This window comes from Aspergillus ambiguus (genome assembly GCF_047715705.1).
Source record: "Aspergillus ambiguus strain CBS 117.58 unplaced genomic scaffold BDV59scaffold_29, whole genome shotgun sequence".
NCBI classification, from domain to species: Eukaryota; Fungi; Ascomycota; class Eurotiomycetes; order Eurotiales; family Aspergillaceae; genus Aspergillus; species Aspergillus ambiguus.
This window is the reverse complement of record NW_027395542.1, coordinates 232,071-252,267: the sequence shown is the minus strand read 5'-3', so window position 1 is coordinate 252,267 and position 20,197 is coordinate 232,071. Positions and strand designations below refer to the sequence as shown.

The following is a 20,197-nucleotide window of genomic DNA, read 5'->3' as shown; positions in this document are numbered from 1 at the left end:
AGTAACGTGATCCACGTGCAGCTGATGCCACCTGCCTGCATTTAAAGTCCCGTTGCAAACTATACTGACATAGGTATACTTTAGGTAAGGTATCGAATGCGACTAACAGTGCTACATGGGTATATCCAACTCTAAACGGAATAAACACTGTCCACCATGGCGCATCCCTCACAAAATCAAGAACCCACCCCCGCTCGACATTGTCCTCGCGAAATGGATCCAATTCACATAGCGCCCGAGATCCTGCCGCCAAAACATCTGCAGAAACGACAACACCCGACGGCGATCCAGACTCCCACTGACGCGCATGACATCGAGCATCGCGCGCTCAATCAGCCCCTGCTTGTCCGGCAAGCCCCTGCATTCGGTGCCGGCCATAAACAGCGGCCAGACGAGGTCCTGCGTGAAGAACGTGCGCTGCGTCAGATGGTCCAGGTGGTCAAGGATGGCCTCGCGGGACGAGCGGATGTTCCGGGTGGCCTCCTGGGCGGAGGCGTCGTCCGCCAGCACCTGGTGGCTGTAGATCAGGCTGGCATGGTAGTACATGCAGGTGAGATGAGCGAAGTCGCGCTGGGCGGTCGGGGAGCTGAACGGGATCGCCTGGCTCAGGTGGAGGGTGCGCTGTTTGGCCAGCTCGATCTCGGCGCGGACGGCGTCGAGCCGCAGCGTGTACGGCTGCGGGTTCGAGCCCGTGGTGAACTTGACCCGCTCGACTTTGGTCACGGAGTGCGTGATGCGGACGAAGTCGCTGAAGATAGTGATGCGGTCGTGCGTGGGGATGTCGCTGGGTGTGCTGCCATCCGTGGGGTCGAAGGTCGTGAGCCCGATGAACACGCACGCGTAGTAGTATTCGTAGAAGAGGAATACGTCGGCCTCCTCGAGCGAATCGGGACACCGGATCGCTTCTTGGATGATGGCCCGTGCGCCTTGGATGTGTAGTTGCCATCGCGCCGCCTCCGGGTTGAGCAGCTCGAGGTTGTAGAGCAGGAGGGTGGACGCGAGCAGGCACCGCGCCTGGCTGGGACAGATCGGGGAGCCCGGGCTTCGCCGCAGGGCTCCCAGCTGCTGTCGAAGGGAGGACAGCGCTTGCCCCAGGTAATGGAAGCATGCCATCCGCAGACGCCGGAGGTACGGGTGGTCGGGGGTGTATTTGGAGGTGAGGTCCTGTGCGGCGATCGCGAGCACCGAGGAGAGTACTGTCGGGGAGACGTGCGAGAGGGGCAGGATGATGTGCCGCCACGGGTTCGCTGGGCCGTCCACCCACGCCAGCTTGCTCGCGACACCGCTGTTGAAATGGCGGAGCAGTTCGGACGATACAGTATCAAAGACCTGCAATTGGGGTGCTATCGATAACCCATTCGGCTTGTCGGATTCCCCGTGGAGGGGTATGGCCCTCCCGGCCAGTTTGCCCCTACTGGCGACTCCTTGGGCCCATCGGAGGACGATTCCATACCCGGGACAGACAAAGTTGCGTGAGATGCACTTTCTGCAGTGCGGTAAGGTCCGATCGCATGCGATGCGGCGGGTTCTACATCGTGGACAGTCTGCTCTTCGGTCAGGACGGCGCTGAGGGGATGGGAGGGAACGCACGGCGTACCTTTTGTGGCGGAATCGACGGGAGAGGGCCTAACGGAAGAGCCAGATGTCATATAAATGCTCTCAGTGGGAGGCAAGGGACAAGGTCTGGTGCAAAGTGTCGATGCGCTTATCGAATATCGATCGAGCTATGGAGAACCGGCGGCCAGAATGTTGGCGGGAGAGAAGAATGTCCGAGTTGACGGTGTGGGGCATCGAAGCTTAAAGACTCATCTTGGCTTCCTATTCGGGTCTGGCTGTATAGAGCCTCCATACTCCGCGACATGCTGCCCGCACGACATTTCGCACAGTCCATGCTTTCCTACATAATATTATCTCCATCCTTCTGCCACCCTCTTGATCATCTGCTCGACACTACACTCTATGGGTTATACGACTGCATGACTGCATGTCATGGAACATGCCCTCAATCTGCAACTCTCCATACCCGACGCCCATCACACATATCTCACATCCCAAGGCAATCACTACTCTCCCCCCATTTCAGGCGTAATCTCCATCGCTTCGCCATGTGCGGCTTTAATCGGGGCTCTCCAGGTCGACGTGAGTCTCATCCGTGTCATAACATCTGAAACTCGAGCACCCCGTTCTATACTTCGATACAACAGCAGGCGCAGTCTCCAGCGGCTCAAAAAACATGTCTCCATCCAAAGCAGAGAAGAATATACCTCTCCACCAGATAAAGGCTCCAGTATAGAAACAGTGGTGCACTGTATACTCTCGTCTACACCGCACCGGCTGGACCAAAACAATGGGAAACTGTCGCTCGACTTGCCTTTCTCTCTTCCTATCCCGGACAATATCCCTAGTACAACTCAAACAACACTGGGTAATGTTTCTTATTTGTTACGTGCGTCAGCAAGCTCAACAAACGGAGCAACGGTCGACGACACGCGGGAGATCAAAATCATTCGCCATATGGTTCTCCCACGTTGTGAACCCCTTGTGTCCCGCCGACAGTATCGAAACTCTCCAATGACAGCAAAACTACATCTCATACCGACACTACCGCAAGGATTGGAGACGCACATGTCATATCGAGCGCACTTGGTGACTCGGCCGATGACGATGGACGGTCCACGCAAAACAGAGATCCGATATGTCATTGTCAAAGAGCTGAAGTGGCAAGTGCAAGAGACAGTCAATGTGTTGGAAGTCTCAAGTGGCAGGATTTCACGAAGTGCATCCTCCTGCAAAGCACAGCAGGTCCGCCAGCTCTGTGGAGACAATATACAAGGGCGGTGGAACGCGAGGAAAGGGCCACAGGAACATGAATCCAAAGACGACCAAGCGGAGTTCAACTTTGAAATCACGGTACCGAAAGACAGCGCTGCTATTGGTGATGTGGACTTATCATCCTATGACCATGGCAGTCGGCTAGGGTGGCCGCATCGAAGAGACAGCGAAAACAGTGATTCTTCACGAAGAACAATCATCACAGTTGACCACCAACTGAAACTCGACGTCATAACAGGAGAGGATACGTTCGATAAGGTGACTGGGAAGCTCGTAGATCGAAAGGCTTTGTTCAAGTCTTTCAGTACGTTCTTTCCCATCGCAATCCATGAAGTCACTTCCGAAGCTGTCTTCGATGTACATGATGCTCTTCCAAGATACGAAGATGCGACTGTGCCACCCCTTTATGAAGGCCGGGGGATCTAATGCTCATGTCCACAATGAAAGATTGATATTCTGTACCAGTTCCTTAGATATTGATAGAACGAAGAGGGTACAACCGTACTTCTACTATGACGACAGAAAAGATGTCAACATCGATTACCCATTAAGTCTAATCTGCATACCGTACGCAGCCCTCAAAATCAACCCGACTCCTTCGCTCCCGCGGATTTGAACGATGTCGGTCGCCACCCCTGGTATATGTACAAATACAAAGCAGGCCAACTTTAATGATAACAAAGGAAACGCCAAACGACCAAAACATAAGAAAATAATCGACTCTACGCAATGCCTTGGGCTTCCATCCCGGACATAGTAGAATAAGAGTAGGGTAGGTCGACGAGTCCATCGAGCAACCAATTAAGTGGGTCAAATACCTCATAATTAGGTTCTATGAACCCGCTAGGCAATGCACCAACCCCCATCGTAGCCTGGGTAAGAAGAGGCGCTGGAGCAAGGCTAGGATCCCCGCCTGCCACTCCTGGGGTCGAGGTCGATGCCTGCAGTGCACCGACAGACGAGGAAGCGGATGACTCGGCGTTCGAATCCGGGTTTGTCGGGTTCTTGAGATATGCTATAACTCATTAGTCTGAGGCTGGTTAATCCATGTAATTGACATACCCTCAATATTGCGACCCTTGGTCCGGACGTCCTCGCGCCACCGCCATACCGAGTCAAACAAGAGTGACATGCTCATACGGCATCGCACCTTGAGCATTAGAGAATCGTCTACCTCCGCGTTTTCAGTAGATGGTTTCGGGTGTGGTCCATTTCCTAACCGCCACATTTGAGCTAGGACTTCGGCCAATCGCTCAGGAAGGTCATTGTTCGTAACGGACACCCCTCGGATCGCCCATATTGTTCGGTTAAAGAGATTCTTGGTGTATTCCATATCGATGTGAGCTGCAAAGAAGCTCTTACAAAGCTTCAGAAGGGTACACCCTCCAGCAACCAGCATCTGGTAGACATAATAAGGGGTGTATGACAGCACAGGACCGACGTCCGTTTCCAAGTTCATGGCAGCCTCCAAGAAGGTGGTCGTCGCAACGTACAGTGCAAGTAGACGCTCCCGGTAATCCTTGGCGGTTGTATCATCGAAGAACGCCGACAAATGGAGGTGAAGATTGGATGCGCGTAGATACAGCTCGGTGATACCTGGCCCGGTTAGAACATCTTCCAAGAGGCCCATGAAGGTCACCTACAATCATTTTGGGGTTTCAGAAGCCCCTCGAGTTCGTCAAAGTCTCTTGATAAAAATGAAATTAGCGTCGACCGTTCCTGGTCGCTGCACAGTCCAACAGGATCTCGGCGGTTAGTGTAAAGAGCCTTGGTGACTTTGTCACAGAACTTTTCGATCTCTAAACGAGGCCAGATATCTTCGGGCAACTTGAAGTTCACATCCATAGAATCACTCGACGACAGTGTCCAGTCGTACAATGTAGACGGTGGCTGTCCGTATCCCGTGGCGACGCTGTGAGAAGACATTAGAAAAGAAATGAAGATACTATGGTAGATGAAAGAAAGGGGCATACCGCTGCGCAACAATATTGCAAACAGCCCATGTTCTCACTTTATCCCTCAGCTCTTCCTCGATGAGTTCTACTCTGAATTTGCTGAAGTCTTGAGAATGTGACGGGCGATGAAGGCCAAGCTGCATGGCGACCTGCATCATCATACCACACAGCATGAAAGTTGGGTCTGTGGAAGTACTACTGGTCGGGAAAGGCCAGGAACATAGCAAACAAAGGGCCTTCACGACATGGTAGCTCTGTGGGATGTCCGCCAGCGTACTCCACACCAATCGTGAAACAGGGCCCGCTAAAGAGTTGAGAAGTTGTGTGTCGGTCTGGTACCGACGAGCGCCAACACTGATTATGGTCCAGAAAAGCAGTGGGGAAGCGTTGTAGTAATCTTCCGGGGATTGCTTCCGGTCAAGGAATGGAAGGAATGGATGATGGAATGTGAAGTACCTGGAGGCATACTGTTAGACGCAAAGCAACATACATTGTGTTTGGAGAGGAATGTCATACAAATCAAAGAGCTCCGTAACCCGCTCTGGAACTACAATGACATCTTCTATCCGCTTGAAGTGATGGGTGCCATTTCTCATATAGTTGGAGCCGTCAAATCCCGAGCGCAAATCGAGGAGAGATGCGACAGCCTCGTGGGACCCCATGTAGTGGTCGGACGACATGGATGGTGTGTTGTAAACGGCCGGACTAACCTGACTGGACGGCTCTTGCTTCGGCGTATGCTGGGCGGTTGGCATAGACGACGGCATCTGCGGCTGCTGCGGTGCCGCGCCCCCGTTTGCTTGTACGTTGGCGATCTGTTTGCGCAATTCAATAATCTCACGTTCCATCTCAGCGTTCCGGCTGCGCTTTCCCACACGTTTGAAGTTAGATTCGATCTTGCAGTCGAGCTTTAGGCGGCGACATCGAGAACAGTCGGTCCATGGATCTTGGATTACGTCGCATCGAAGCTACACCAGACAGACTGCGTTAGCAAAAGCTCGTTCGACCGCTTGACAGAGAAGGTTGACGTGATGATATCAGGAAAGAAATTGCTCACTTTCTGCTGACGACATTCATTGCATGCCCTCTTCACCGGCTGTCTCTTCTTCTCCTCACGCATATCTCCTTCCTCCACATCATCCACGCTCCCGGGAGAGCTATCTAGCCCTGCCATAACAACGGTGCGCTTCCTTACCGGACCCGCGGTATCGGATCCCGCCGCGCCAGGAACTGATGGATGGCCGGCACCTCCCATTACTGGGCTAGTGACAGCAGAAGCATTATTCCTTATAACTGGCTCCAGATTTGCCCTTTGTAGACCCCCGCCTCCACTTCCGCGAGGCGATAGGCCAAGAGTAGGCAGTCTGGTTGTGATGACTGGTCAAGTAGAAGGGCGGATAAAGATTGTGCCCAACGGCAGCGACCGACCTAGGCGAGAAAAGAAAATGTTGGGGGTGGCTGGTGCCCACGTGGGATGCGCCTGGGGTGGAAGCCACCGAAAGCTGATAGATAGTCTATCTAGCAGAGAGATCGCGAATCCGAATCGGAGGGTTGGGGGATCATATGCTGAAGAAACCGAGTTTAGCTCTTTCTGCCGGTGAGAAGAGTATGCGGCGAGATGATGAGTAACGGCGGCGGGGGCGGCCGATCTCGCTCGTGCCTCACGTGGTTCCACGCACGTGATGCCCTCATCCCAATCGTTCTTTCGGGAGGACGGCGTACATAGTTAACAGTTCCTCCCATCCAGAGCTTCCTCCCTCTTCTACCATTCTCCAGATGATGATCGTCCCTGGAGGATCCGTCTCCTCGTCATAGTCAGAGGTTTCCGTTGCAATGACGTGAGAATGTCTTACCACTACCGCCGATCACTCGTCTCCTAAACTCCCCAGGGCAACACTCAAAGCCTCCTCCGATTATTTCAATATCATTTGTTTCACGTCTGGTCCACACTCAGCCTCTCTCCGTGCCTATTTGTCGCCCAATGCGAACTAATATGATTCGTTCGCAAGGGTCTTCTAGAATAACAGACCATGTCAATCAACGCTCCGTCACCAACCACCTTGCGTCCTGTCTGTGGTATGCGGAGCCAGTAGTACTACTCTGTTGGGAAAATAATCGCCGGGCTGTTCCGAACCCATGTCCACGAGCAATACTCCCAATTTGCCCGACGAACCTTGGATCATCTTCGTGTATACCCCCATCCGGGAAATGTTATGTTCCGAGGGGCTGTGTTCTTTTTCTCCGCGCCCCAGGGGCCCTTGACCCATGGATGAGGAGCTCTTTCAGCCCTGCACTGCCGCCAAGGCGAATGCCTATCAGCGAAAGCTTAAGCATCACACATTTCCAGAAACACGTTTCATACTGCGCTAGCGTATCTTATTTGCAGAAGCTGATCAACACTGCCGCTACTATTCGCACCAAGTGGCATGCTTTTAGAACGACCCAACGCTGCCCCAGTCTTTTGACTTGTTCTACCCCCGGAACAGAGTTCCGTACCGAAGCCATACTCCCCAGACTGAATCGTAATATCTGACATTACCTCGTATTGTTTGGCTATATTAATAGGCCCTCCCTCCCTCCAGACTCAGGCCTTCTTTGCTTCTCTCCTCTTTTTCAACACCTAACAATCATGGATCCATCTACAAAAGGCCTCGACGTCAACAAGGAAAGGCCTCCGAGCTACAGCGATGTCGAAAGACCACCATCGGTGATCCCACCCTTAAACTTGTCACAGAATGCCGGTTTGGCTTCCGACACAACCGTCACTCCAGATGAGTGTGTTGTCCATCTGAAATTTCTGGCTGCCTTGGCCGATCTCCGTGAAACTGTGGCCAGTAAAAAGGATTTATTCGGCATACCCGACCCCATCCCTGAGATCTTTGACCAGAATTTGAACGAAGCACACGCCAAGGTCAAGGAAAAGAGATGGGCCGTATACACAACGAGGGCAGTCGAGCGGTATACGGCCTGGTGGAAGACCTGTGTGCCATCTTCGCGGTCTCGTGTCAGACTGAGTGATTTTGAGAAAGAATCCTATAACAATGTTACCGACGGCGACCTCCCTCTGCATTGGTCTCGGAACGTGCTTCCCCCTCTTGGTAAGCAGAGCCTACCTTCTTCTAGACTATCTGACTCTTAGAACTCACAAATAAAACAGATGTCCTTATGGTCTGGCATGCACATATGCTGAACCCGAGAGCCTTTTTTGAGGACTGCGTTCGCCACGGAAAATTAAGCCTTTGGGTTGCGGGCTTTCCATGGGCGTTGCTCCACGAGTGCATTGATGACCAAGATCTGGTGTACGAGCCTGGAGAAGTAGCCAGAGACAAATTCTATAGAGGGACGGGTCATCAGTGGGACAATCTAGAAGAGAAAATGGAGAAGGTATTGACCTGTCCACAGTGTCAGGCTCCAGTATCGGTGCCTTGGACCGAGGGAGAATCTACCATCATGCCCGGCGAAATGTGGGAGGATTGGCATGGATTTGCTGACAAAAGCTTCGCTGCCACCTGTCCAACATGTGACTATAACATCAACCACGACAAACTGAAAGTCGACAAGTTTCGGAGAGATGTCAACGCACTAGTCGTCTCAAAATTGCCCATGCCTGGCACTTTCTATAACTTGAGAGGCATCCCAGAAGCTTTCACGTATTCGCACCGACGCAAAATACAACCATCTTTTCCAAACCGTCTACTTCTGGCCATAAGCGAGGAGATTCTGGAGTTCACTCACGCAAAATCAGGCAAATGTCCAGACATCTCCACGCTGCGTGACAAGCTCCAGTTCAAGCTAAAGGACCGAAACGTCATGCGAGTTGTGAATTCAACTTCTGTCTCGACGACTCTCTATCCGGTGGAGAAAGTAGCTTTCCGCCGGATGATGTCCCGCTATTGGGATAATGTCGGTCCGTTCGCTTTGGATCTCGTTGGTGCCGTGATTCGGCAGGGCACTTTTGTTCAAAAGATGGACGACATAGACTGGTTGCACTCCCCTACCGTCAAAGAGACTATGCTTCGTCTCATCCAAAAATACGTTGTGTTCTTCTCTATCATGTGCACAAATCCTCGTCGCATGGCAGTTCCCACCCTGGACGTCGATCTTGCCTGGCACACCCACCAGCTCAGCCCGTTCCGCTACTATGCCTACTCCACCTACATGTCGAAGATGGGCTGTCGCTTTCAAATCTTCATCGACCATGACGACAAGATTGCTGAAGATGCTCTCTCGGATGGCTTTGAGTGGACAAGCAAGATGTACAAAAAGATAACCAACGGCGAACTCTATAGTGAGTGCACATGTTGGTACTGTGAAGCGACCAGAGCCTCAGACCTGTACAGCAGACTCATTGTCTCCTCGAACACCTCCAGAGCTCGCAATGCCGCCGACAATCTCCACAATCGTCCGGATGTCTCCTCTGATCCCAACAAGAACCCTCATATCTCTGCTCATAACGCGGTTCGACCAAGCCCTGACATAATCGCCGATGCGAGAAGGGTGAAATTTCTCCAGTTACAGAGCAAATATGAGAAAGCTCGTCGCCGCGCCGAGAAACGGGACGGCAAGAAGAAAGGCGATGACAAGCGTGCTGCGGATGATCCTGGCATTTACGCCTACCCTTTCATATGGGGTTACCCAGTGGCTGTACCCTACTACGCTCCATATGCATGTGACCCTGGTGTCCATGCTGATACATACCCGTGTAACCCCGCTTGTATGAGCTTGGATGTCGGCGGGCATGGTAATTGTGCAGCTGGGACTTGCGGGGGTGCAGTGGCAGCCGGTAGCTGTGGCGGTCTAGGAGGATCTGGCGGGTGTGCTTCCGGTAGCTGCGGAGCAAATGGCGGAGGATGCGGCGGGGGAGGCGGAGGCGGAGGTTGTGGTGGTGGAGGTGGAGGCTGTGGAGGAGGCGGCGGCGGCGGCGGTGGCTGCGGAGGAGGAGGAGGAGGAGGTTGCTAGATGCGGCCACCTTATACGTCTTATATTGTTGTGGAGTTGATGGGCTTTAGTTTTTTGCATGCGTCTTCACCTAGTATTTTGGGAGCCTTGCATTTTCTCCAGATATATCCGTCACATTGTATACATATCGTTCGAGCTACTGATCTTGTTCTGGACAATTTTGAAATTTACTATGTACTATGCATCCCAAAATAGAACCGTCTGACGTATAAAAAATAGAATTGCTATAATGTCGAGCGTACTAACAGGCGATCAATATGCCTTCTGAGCCGGCATTGGAGCATCAAGCACAGCTCCTTCAGACACAACACCCCGCGCACTTTGTGTCGCCAGCAAAGCTTCCATACCAGGCACATACTCCTTTGGACCAGCCTTGTGAATCCGGCCATTGATAATGATGATGTTGAGCTTGTCATGGTCCTGGAGGATCTTGATATTCTCCAGGGGATCACCCTCTACCAGCACGCAATCAGCGTAGTACCCTTCTTTGATCTGACCCATTTCATCCTCCCGCATGAACATCTTTGCTACGCCATATGTCGCGGAGATAATGGCTTCGTGCGGAGTGAATCCCAAAAGATTCGTGAAATGCTCCAAGTCCCGGGCGTACGTCCCGTGAGGTGTCCAGGCAAAGCCATAATCCCTGTTCGAAATGTAACACAGTGAGCAGGAATACGACAGGAAAGAAATGAATTCATAGAGGTAGTTAATACGCACCCACCCGGAAGGACGACAATTCCACGTCGGTGCATTTCACGTAGACCTTGTATAGCAGCATCCAGCTCGATCTGATACCCAACTTCCTCTGCCTTCTCCTTTGTATAGCCAAATTTTTCGGCATCCTGAAGCGTGGCAATGATAAAGTTCAGTCCAGGTGCAACGACATGGCATGATTTCCTGCGCTCAAGGAGATCCATTCCTAAGAAGATACGTCAGTAGGCCCTTCGCATATTGCCTAGTGGCACTTGTTCAATAAGGCTCACCTTCCTCGTCGATAAAGGAGGCATGATATATGACATCCACTCCATGTTGAACACACTGGCGAACGGAGTCTCGTGCCCGTGCATGACCACAGACCCGAAGGCCATGTTTATGGGCTTCATCAACACATGCAGCTGTTTCTTCATCTTCGAAGTAGCAATCGTGTGCGTCTCGGATCTCCGTGATCTGTTAGCCAACATGTTAGTTAGACTGTTTGTTCCATGGTATACGATATATCGTTTGCGGGGAGCACTAACCGCCTCCCCTGACATGGATATCTTGATTTGATCAACCCCAATCTGCGCATGACCACGGATACTGAAAGTGTTAAGATTAGTCTTCCGGCGCGTCACAACTATTATAGAAGGGTGAGGAAAGAATGTCCTACACTTGTCGCATTTCTTCAGGTCCGTCTGCAAAAGCAGTAATTCCTCCTACTAACTCGCCATCCCGTCGAGCCATTTCTTGTCCGTTTGCTAGATATCGAGGGCCCGGGATGTCGCCCGAATTGATTGCATCCCGTACAACAACATCTAACTTCTCTTTTGCGGATGCGGCCCCAAAGCACCTATCAAAAGGAGATCAGTTGGTGTCGGTTATAATGTTCATAAGAGACGCACATCGTATATCCTGAATCGAGGTAGCTTCGAGCACTGCGTGCAGTCAAGAGTGTATGTTCTTCAACTCCCAAATCTCCAAGATGATTCAAGTCCCCGTCATTCCAAGAAAAGTGGGTATGGGCATCTCCCAGTCCAGGAATCAAAGTACGGCCTTTGCCATGGAATACACGAACGGCAGGGTCCCGCTGAAGTGCTTCCTTATCTGCGACAACTCCTACGGAGGCATATCTCTCACCTGGATCCCTTTAGCAACCACATAGCGAATCATGTACAGTTAAATGGCGTACCGACTATAAGCACGTCTCCACGATATGGCGGGGTCCCCGTCGCATCCAGAATATCCACATCCAGTATAAGAATTTTTGAACCACTGGGTGTCCCAGCAATGTTATGCTGCTTGGGTTGCAGCTTGGGGTCAAACTTCAGGTTGTCGATGAATGCGACATTGCGAGGCGGACCATCATATGGCTCGAGGGGGTAATCTGGTGACATCCATGAATCTTTATGGGAACCCATTTTTCTGGACAAGCAAAGACTGTATTCCAATTAGAGTAGAGTTTAATTTCTGGTCAATAATCCGTCAACCGGCAATGGCAGACCTGGTATATATAGGCTAGAGTGAGGGGTCTCCTCCCATCCCTGTCCGTATATTGCCATTACTACTACTATGTATAAGTCTTGATCAACACGTCCGAAGCGGGGAAGGAGAATAAGAGCCTCACAGTTTACGTGTTCACCATCCACCCATTGCTAATATTGCTGATCCCTTTCGCAGGTTCTCTCCGTGGATGGCCATCCTCAGGGTGTTCTCTCTTTCATATGACCGTAGAATCCATCACGAGTGTGAAACGGCGCCATAAGCTGCATATATTGAGAAGCGGCTACGTCTCCACTAAACATTCTAGGTCCTTTTTATTTGCGAAAGATGCGGTGGGGCCCGAAAAGAGCTTATGCTAACTCATTTAGTGTCAAAATATCAGCCAGAGGATGTCGATCCTGCAACGCCTCAAGGTCAAGTTCAACTCCTCCTCCCTCCGCTGCAGAATAATTCCCACCTAACTCAACCGAGTGTTTTCTCATAACAGTTCCCTTGCGAGCTCTAAACTCTTGCATATACTGTATCGCCATGGCTCTTGACAGGACCTTAGCGGAAGCTTGCACAAACTATTGTGCCTACCTTGAACCATCCTGCGGCAATGCGAGAGTTGGACATTTAGACCTCGAAAAAAAGACTATATCTCCTCTTTCCTTCCTATCTGGCTCAGCAATTGAGAATCTTTATCAGGTGATTGAAGCTGGCTTAGAAAACATTGTCCCCAGTGGCGAGCCTATCGCACTTTCGACGGTCAAATTGCTTCCCCCCATCTCCGGCCGTGATATTTTGGCGGTAGGGAAGAATTATGCCGAGCATGCAAAAGAGTTCAACTCGTCTGGATTTGACTCTTCGGACAAGGTGGACCAACCGACGCACCCTGTGATATTCACCAAACGTGCGACATCTATCATCGCACACAAAGATGAAATTCTTCTCCATGCGGGATTCACCAACACACCTGATTATGAGGGCGAAATCGGCGTAATCATAGGAAAACCTGGCTTCCAAATTTCTGAAGAGAATGCCATGGAGCATGTCTGGGGATACACCATTATCAACGATATGACTGCTCGTGAGAGACAACGCGATCATAAGCAGTTTTACATCGGAAAGTCGCCTGATACCTTCTGTCCTATAGGGCCTATCGCAGTACCTAAAGCCCATTTGCCTCAAAATCTGCGGCTTCAAACCTTTGTTAATGGTGAGAAGAGGCAAGATGCCCCTTTGGACCAGTTAATTTTCAGTATCCCACGTTTGATCCATGATTTATCGCAGGCCCAGACTCTTCAACGGGGCGACACCTTAGCCACAGGGACTCCATTCGGGGTCGGTTTTGGTTTTCGACCGATGAAATTTCTTAAGCCGGGGGATGAAGTGCGCGTCAGTGTTACTGGACTGGGATCGTTGGTAAACCGCATCGCACTTCCTGACGCCGAAAATCCTACAGTTCAACGAATTCAGTCCGCTTCCTATATCCCAAAGGCAAATGAAAGGGCTCGAGGGAGCGATGATATAGTAACAGTTGCGGGAAAGGAATTATTTTACAGGATCCAGGGCCCGCAGAACTCGCCTCCCGTGATATTCATCCACGGCTTAGGGGGATCTTCCACCTATTTTACCCCGATCCTATCGAAACTCTCAGAAACACATACATCGCATGTCCTCGATCTTGAAGGCCACGGACTTTCACCGACTAGTCCTCTTAGCAGCCTTACGATTTCGTCATTTGCCCAAGACATTCAACGCTGCTACCAAGACCGATCTGCCGGTCAGCCAGCAGTGATCGTCGCCCATTCCATGGGATGTCTGGTAGCAATGAAACTAGCAATTGAGCATCCACAACTCGTTTCAAAACTGATCCTAATGGGACCACCTCCAAGTCCTCTCCCGGCGGCCGCTAGTGCAGGAACTTACCAGCGAGCTCGCCTTGTCCGCTCCAAAGGGATGGCGAGTGTCGTTGAAGCCATCATTGCAGGCGGAACGTCAGCACGTACAAAAGAGATGAACCCATTAGCTGTCACTGCGATCAAGCTTTCGCTCCTGAGTCAGGACCCAGAGGGATACGCGAATGCCTGTGTTGCGCTCGCGCGTTCCGGGTCGCAGGCACTTGAGACTTCCCGCATTCAGACCCCTACCCTAATCCTAACTGGGTCAGAAGATGGCATCAGTTCACCAGAGGTTTGCCGGCGCTATTCAGACAATATATCTGGTTCCCAGGTCCATATATTGCCAGGTGTTGGACATTGGCATTTATTTGAAGACATGCAAGGAACGTCAGACACCGTGATGTCCTTTCTCTAGATGCGAGATAAGTTTCACCTTTCTTTTAATAGACCAGTAAATATTTTGCTTTAAAAAGAGAGATATTCTTCTTTTGTTATAGCTACCATGAGAATAAGCCATGGCCGTTAGCGGATCACCTCTTAGTAACCCACCACACCACTGACGTCTTCCACTGCTCCGTCCTTAACCAGGACGTAGTCCTCTGCAAGAAATCAGGATAACAGGCGACTCCTTGGAGCCGACTAGCAAAGGTCATTACGTGTGACTTGATGGTTATACGGCCGATACATTACTAGTAACATTTATCGCCGACCAGGGCTTCTCTTTTCATTCGCCGACTAAGTTCGGACTTCGGGTTCAACCTCAAACAAGACCAGTGTCCATAACGCCGATTAACCCTTTTAAATATTACATTTGGATTACTTTTGAGTGAACATCTCATTACATTTGTTTTTTGATCTATCTTCTCCGTCTTTGCTCTTACCATCATGTTCTCGCGATCTCACGCGCGTAGCTTGGGGCAACTGAAGGCTTGGCTGAACCCTACCACAATTGAAGCCCCGGCACTTCGACCTAAATACATTCCCTCTACTCTTGGCCATAAGGCTTATGTTCAAAATGCGTGCATTTCCCAATCCTCTTCGACAAAGCGCCCAGTAAAGGCGCAGTCTTGGCAAACTTCAAGCAGAGCAACCTGCGATAGGGCTCTCTACCTTTACAACACTGTCCACGCCGAGCGTTCAATGTCAAAGGCAGCTTAAGCGGGATCTTTAATCACGATATTTACAGTATTCCATCTAGTATATCTGGGGAACCTACTATACATGCTATATTTGAAAAGGACACGGGCACATGGCAATACGTCGTTGCCGATCCTGCAACATCAAACGTCGTCATCATCGATGCCGTTTTGGACTATGATCGAACTACGCAAACTGTCACAACAAAAACAGCTGATGCGCTGTTCTCATTCGTGAAAGATTCTGGCTACAAAGTCGTTATGATTCTCGAAACCCACGTCCATGCGGACCATATAACTGCGGCTTCATATCTACAAAATCGAATTTCGCAAATCCAAGACCAAAGACCGCCGATTGGCATTGGTTCGCGCATTCAAAAAATTCAAGATTTGTTCAGCAAGCGATACGGTGTTCCAAAAGAAGAATGCAAAGGCGTTTTTGGGAAGCTTTTCGACGATGACGAGATATTCAACATCGGTGAACTGAAGGCCCAAGCTATTCACCTTCCCGGTCACACTCCTGACCATCTAGGGTACAAAATTGGAGGTAAGAGCCCCTAGCCCCAATATTTTTGACCTGGCTAGCTGACAATATCTGAGATAATGTGTTCTGTGGTGATTCTATCTTCCATGTTGACATCGGGACAGCACGTTGCGATTTCCCCGGCGGCAGCGCACGCGATCTTTATGAATCAGGGCGGAAGGTCCTCAATTTGCCCGACCATGTCAGAATCTGGACTGGTCACGATTATCCACCAGATACACGCGGCAATCCTGTGCCATTCATGAGTGTGAAGGATCACAGAAGCCAAAATAAGCACTTGATGGACGGCATCACGGCCGACACTTTCGTAAATCTACGACAAGACCGTGATGCGGGACTTGCGGAACCACGACTGCTTCATCAGTCTCTGCAGATGAATATCAGAGCGGGAAGATTGCCTCAGCCAACGCCATCAGGCCAACGTCTTCTTCATCTTCCATTGAAGCTGCAAGGCCTCGAATGGTGAACGGGTTTCTTAAATTTGTACAATATATCCTGACATGTGTAATTACTATATGCTTTGTACTGACCTAAACAATGCTTTCCCGGTAAATCCCAGTCACAACGTATACAACAGGTGATATCAAACTACTCCGGTTCACTTTCTACGTGCTTCCTCTTCAAGACTCGGAGGGAGAGAGATATAGTGGCGAGGGTAGAAACTTCGAAGATATTTCACGTGTATTTGCCATGTATAATGCCATTCCTTAGTGGCAAAAGTGGTGCGGAAGTTGATCGGCGACCTCAGATATCAGACACCGAGATGCTTTGTCAGGTGCCGAAGCAACCTTAACCAGTTATATCAAGCTCTATATAAATACTTTCTATACTCTCATGGCAGTTTACATGAATTTCGCCCCTCTTCTCGTACTTCTATCATATCCAAATCAATTATCTCTTATCATCTGAAATGATACGCTCCGCCACGAAGATCCCAGCCTTCACCAGGCAAGTCGCTTTTTCTGTCTTGCCTATGAATGCATCCCGACACGTCGCAACGTCAACGAACCCAGTGTCGTCTGCTCATCAGGACCACAAGGTTGTCGTGGTAGGCGGCGGCTCTGCCGGCTTGAATATCAGTCACCAGCTTCTTCGGTCAGGCAAATTTGCACAAAACGACATTGCTGTCATTGATCCGGCAACATGGCATCACTACCAGCCCGGGTGGACTCTCGTTGGTGGCGGCCTCAAGTCAAAGGAGGAGCTTCGACGGCCCCTAGATGATCTTGTCAGCTCAAAATTGAAGTTCTACAATGAAAGCGTTACGGCTTTTTCGCCAGATGATAACTTCCTCACATTGGGTAATGGAGAGAAGATTGGCTATAGCCAGTTGGTTGTTGCTCCAGGTATCAAGATCGACTACAGAAGTATTAAGGGTCTACCCGACGCCCTCGCGGATCCTAATTCCCTGGTATCAACTATTTATGGCTATGATACATGTCACAAGGTTTTCCAGACAATTGAAAAATTGAAAAGGGGTACAGCCATCTTTACACAACCCACCGGGGTTATAAAATGCGCGGGAGCACCACAAAAAGCGATGTGGCTTGCATGGGACTATTGGAGACGCGTGGGCTTGTACAACCCAACTGGCGACTCACCTATCAAGATTGGGTTTGCCACTGGCCTGCCCACTATGTTCGGTGTGCCGAAATACAGCGCTGAGCTTGACGACATACGAAAGGAACGAGGCGTCGAAGGGTATTTTCAACACGACCTCGTTGCCATTGATGGCAACACAGCGACCTTCTCGCGACCGAATGGGCAAGACCAAGTGACGAAGCATTTCGATCTGTTGCATGTTGTCCCTAAAATGGGGCCGCATGATTTCATAAGGAGTAGTGTTCTGGCAAATGAAGCAGGGTTTGTTGATGTCGATTCAGGAACCACCCGCCATAGCAGATACTTCAACGTCTGGTCTGCCGGGGATGCTTCCAGCCTGCCGACATCAAAAACGGCAGCGGCTATCACCTCGCAGGCACCAGTCTTAGTGCATAACTTGCTACTATCTATGGATGGAAAGAGTCCGGAGGCGTCGTACGATGGGTATACATCATGTCCACTACTGACGGAATATGGCAAAGTACTCCTCGCTGAGTTCAAATACGGTGGTGAGCCAAAAGAGACATTCAACTGGATGGGGATTGATCAGAAGACTCCTCGACGGGCGTTCTATCATTTGAAGAAGGACTTCTTCCCTTGGGTCTACTACAAGTCTATGGTCAAGGGGACCTGGGCCGGACCTAAAGGCTGGCTCAAATAGGAGCCACATAAGAGGGGATCTGTATCTCATAGAATGTACGATAGATATGTCATGAATTGCTTTGCCTCCTTTTCTTCTAATTTCAATCCAATAATTTACTCCACTATAGGTCATTCTGCAAGAAACCTGATTACTCTCAAGCCAGTTTTTCAGTATTTACCAGCAATTATTTCTCAATTCTCCTATTAAACAGAAAAGATAGCGTCACCACCGTCTTACCCACCGCACACCACAGCAAAGCAAAGGTTGAACTGATCTCCCGCTCTGCAAAAGCCCCCACAAAACATCCCACCGCAATCGTCACCACAAACAGGACCCTCCTATTCCGTGTCCGATTATTTCTCAACAGCAACCCCGTATCGACCACCACGTCAACATACGCCGCCGTGGCCATGGCCGTCGTGATCTCTGTAATTTTCAACCCCCGTCCCATAGCAACCTGGCCCCCCGATGAGAATGCCAAACATGCAATAACCCCTAATGCAGCGGGCCCATCCTGACGAACGGGCACAGTGCATTGGATGATGAGCCCCGCGAAAACAAGCGCCGTTTGAATGAAACTACTAAGGAGCAACCATATCCGTCTCCTCCCACCGAAAATATTCCCCAATTGTCCCATGATCAGACCGCCGGCAATAAACATGCCGAGACTCATGCCTACGTTCGGGATGCTGTATAGACCGTGGGCCAAGCCCGCTACACCAATGGCCAGGAAGAGGGTGTTGCCAGTCTGGTTTGAAGCGAAGCAGGTGTATTCTGGCCATGTTGCTGCGTCTTCGATGCCGGTTGCAAAGGAGAGGAGAAGAAGTTGGAATTCAAGGAGGGCATCTTCGCGGATATCGTCGTTTAAGTATCGCCATGTGTCCCATTGGGTAACAGTCGTATGGAATAGATAAAGTCGTCGTTGTAGGGAAGTAGGAAGAATTGGCTGCTTTTTCTCCATTATTTGGATATTATCAAGTGAGTTAATATGAGGCGCTTAAATATATAGAAATTTGTCTGCTGCGAGTCGGCGACCCTCGGGGACCGCATAGTTCGTACCTCGCCGAAAGTGCATATCACCGGCTCACAGGCCTTTTGTTGCATGGTCACGCTGGCTGATTACGTTGAGGTAAAGATGCCCTCTACTCACAATGTTCCTGGCGATATTGCCGAGATGCAAGGAGGCTTGAGTCAATGCAGCATAACTTTCCCTTTTTGTTTAGCTCCCCCGATGATCTACAGCCAAAACGCCCATCTAGGTCTATGTCCACCTCACTGGTGTAACATCCGGCATAGTTGATTGCGTAGTGCTCAACGTCCTCCGCTGTAAGGATGGGCCAAATATCGATGAAGAAACGGACGATCATCGCAAGTCCAAAACATAGGGGGCGAATCCAGTATCAGTATAACTTCAATATTACTCGGCCAAGTAATACTACGGTACTACTATCATTCTTGATCCGAAACTCCCGGGGTAGGTTCATTCCAGCTCTCTGCAGGCATTCAGCTACACACTACCCTCTTGGCGAAAATGTATATAGGCCCACAGTCGATGTGATCACCAAAACATTCTGAATCTTAGAGTTTATTACGTAGGAACTCTTGGGCGAGCCTTAAAAGCACTGGATGGGACACACACAACACGCAATCAATGAATCGTCAATCTGATCAGTAGTGTGTGGCTCACTGTCATTTAATATCGAGTCGCGCTTAGAAAAATACCAGTGCTATTGCATAATGTGGTCCAAGCAGCTGCTCTGCATGTCAGTTAATTTAATTAGCTTCGGTAACGAAAAAGCTCAGATATGGTTCCATTCGAGCACAAATCTCACCCAAGGACGGTTGAACCAAACTACACGCATCGTCTCGGAATGCCCGACATCATCCTTTTGATCCTGCCGTAACCTTGATTATTCACGATAGTGGCTACCATGGATAGGGATATCAATACTACCGTGCCCCCGAAACATTATTTCGACTTTACGTCGACTATGACATCAACTATCTCTCCCGCACCTGGGCAACTTATATAAACCGCCCCAAACATCCCACATATAATATTGGTTCATAATCACAAGTAATTATTGCTTTACCCCCGTTTAAATACACATATCAAAAACCAAGATGGACAAGCTCAAGAGTACCCTCGACTCGGCAAGCGGAACTGCCAAGGAGCAGGTCAGCAACGCCTACAACCAAGGTAAGTGACGAATCAGCCGAAATGTACAGAGAATAAACTGACGAACATGCAGTCAACGATAAGACAGGTATGTGTCGTATAACTCTATCCATGTGGTATCGATACCCCTGATGCTGATGCACATTTAGGTGGCTCTGGTAGCAAGGCAGGAGAATACCTTTCCCAGGGCAAAGACCAAGCTTCATCGGCTATCGATTCTGCGAAGCAAAAGGCTCAGAAGGCCATGGGGCAGGAGGGCAAATAA

At 50.2% G+C, this 20,197-nt stretch overlaps 9 protein-coding genes across 9 annotated transcripts; 5 read left to right on the top strand and 4 right to left on the bottom strand.

The window, feature by feature from the left end:
- Nucleotides 1-34: 34 nt before the first annotated feature.
- Nucleotides 35-1,748, bottom strand: BDV59DRAFT_183759 (Zn(II)2Cys6 transcription factor). The gene is made up of 2 exons (XM_073690587.1): nt 1,598-1,748; nt 35-1,544 (listed from the first exon to the last, which is right to left on the bottom strand). The coding sequence occupies exons 1-2, from the start codon at nt 1,647-1,649 to the stop codon at nt 169-171; spliced, it is 1,428 nt and encodes a 475-aa protein (XP_073545605.1). The 5' UTR covers nt 1,650-1,748; the 3' UTR covers nt 35-168.
- A 1,753-nt stretch (nt 1,749-3,501) lies between these two features.
- BDV59DRAFT_78752 (putative C6 transcription factor (Leu3)) lies at nt 3,502-6,205 on the bottom strand. Its single transcript, XM_073697102.1, has 6 exons — nt 5,845-6,205; nt 5,304-5,755; nt 4,806-5,243; nt 4,476-4,744; nt 3,895-4,428; nt 3,502-3,847 (listed from the first exon to the last, which is right to left on the bottom strand). The coding sequence occupies exons 1-6, from the start codon at nt 6,040-6,042 to the stop codon at nt 3,555-3,557; spliced, it is 2,184 nt and encodes a 727-aa protein (XP_073545604.1). The 5' UTR covers nt 6,043-6,205; the 3' UTR covers nt 3,502-3,554.
- A 1,211-nt stretch (nt 6,206-7,416) lies between these two features.
- Nucleotides 7,417-9,746, top strand: BDV59DRAFT_194767 (uncharacterized protein; the record flags this gene model as incomplete). Its single annotated transcript, XM_073692450.1, has 2 exons — nt 7,417-7,885; nt 7,945-9,746. The coding sequence occupies 2 exons, from the start codon at nt 7,417-7,419 to the stop codon at nt 9,744-9,746; spliced, it is 2,271 nt and encodes a 756-aa protein (XP_073545603.1).
- Nucleotides 9,747-9,998: 252 nt separating this feature from the next.
- BDV59DRAFT_209362 (uncharacterized protein) lies at nt 9,999-11,984 on the bottom strand (the record flags this gene model as incomplete). The annotated part of the gene is made up of 7 exons (XM_073695381.1): nt 11,635-11,984; nt 11,348-11,582; nt 11,116-11,295; nt 10,985-11,045; nt 10,730-10,913; nt 10,464-10,665; nt 9,999-10,389 (listed from the first exon to the last, which is right to left on the bottom strand). The coding sequence occupies exons 1-7, from the start codon at nt 11,861-11,863 to the stop codon at nt 9,999-10,001; spliced, it is 1,482 nt and encodes a 493-aa protein (XP_073545602.1). The 5' UTR covers nt 11,864-11,984.
- Nucleotides 11,985-12,595: 611 nt separating this feature from the next.
- Nucleotides 12,596-14,660, top strand: BDV59DRAFT_183757 (bifunctional fumarylacetoacetate hydrolase/alpha/beta hydrolase family protein). Its single transcript, XM_073690586.1, has one exon. The coding sequence runs from the start codon at nt 12,969-12,971 to the stop codon at nt 14,241-14,243; it is 1,275 nt and encodes a 424-aa protein (XP_073545601.1). The 5' UTR covers nt 12,596-12,968; the 3' UTR covers nt 14,244-14,660.
- BDV59DRAFT_183756 (beta-lactamase-like protein) lies at nt 14,661-16,163 on the top strand. The gene is made up of 2 exons (XM_073690585.1): nt 14,661-15,511; nt 15,565-16,163. Exons 1-2 carry the CDS (start codon nt 15,226-15,228, stop codon nt 15,972-15,974), a joined length of 696 nt encoding a protein of 231 aa, XP_073545600.1. The 5' UTR covers nt 14,661-15,225; the 3' UTR covers nt 15,975-16,163.
- Nucleotides 16,164-16,339: 176 nt separating this feature from the next.
- Nucleotides 16,340-17,811, top strand: BDV59DRAFT_183754 (NAD(P)/FAD-dependent oxidoreductase). Its single transcript, XM_073690584.1, has one exon. It carries the CDS (start codon nt 16,419-16,421, stop codon nt 17,769-17,771), a length of 1,353 nt encoding a protein of 450 aa, XP_073545599.1. The 5' UTR covers nt 16,340-16,418; the 3' UTR covers nt 17,772-17,811.
- Nucleotides 17,812-17,933: 122 nt separating this feature from the next.
- Nucleotides 17,934-18,712, bottom strand: BDV59DRAFT_183753 (YoaK family protein). The gene has a single exon (XM_073690583.1). The coding sequence runs from the start codon at nt 18,424-18,426 to the stop codon at nt 17,938-17,940; it is 489 nt and encodes a 162-aa protein (XP_073545598.1). The 5' UTR covers nt 18,427-18,712; the 3' UTR covers nt 17,934-17,937.
- A 1,165-nt stretch (nt 18,713-19,877) lies between these two features.
- BDV59DRAFT_204085 (uncharacterized protein) lies at nt 19,878-20,197 on the top strand (the record flags this gene model as incomplete). The annotated part of the gene is made up of 3 exons (XM_073694376.1): nt 19,878-19,953; nt 20,006-20,020; nt 20,082-20,197. 3 exons carry the CDS (start codon nt 19,878-19,880, stop codon nt 20,195-20,197), a joined length of 207 nt encoding a protein of 68 aa, XP_073545597.1.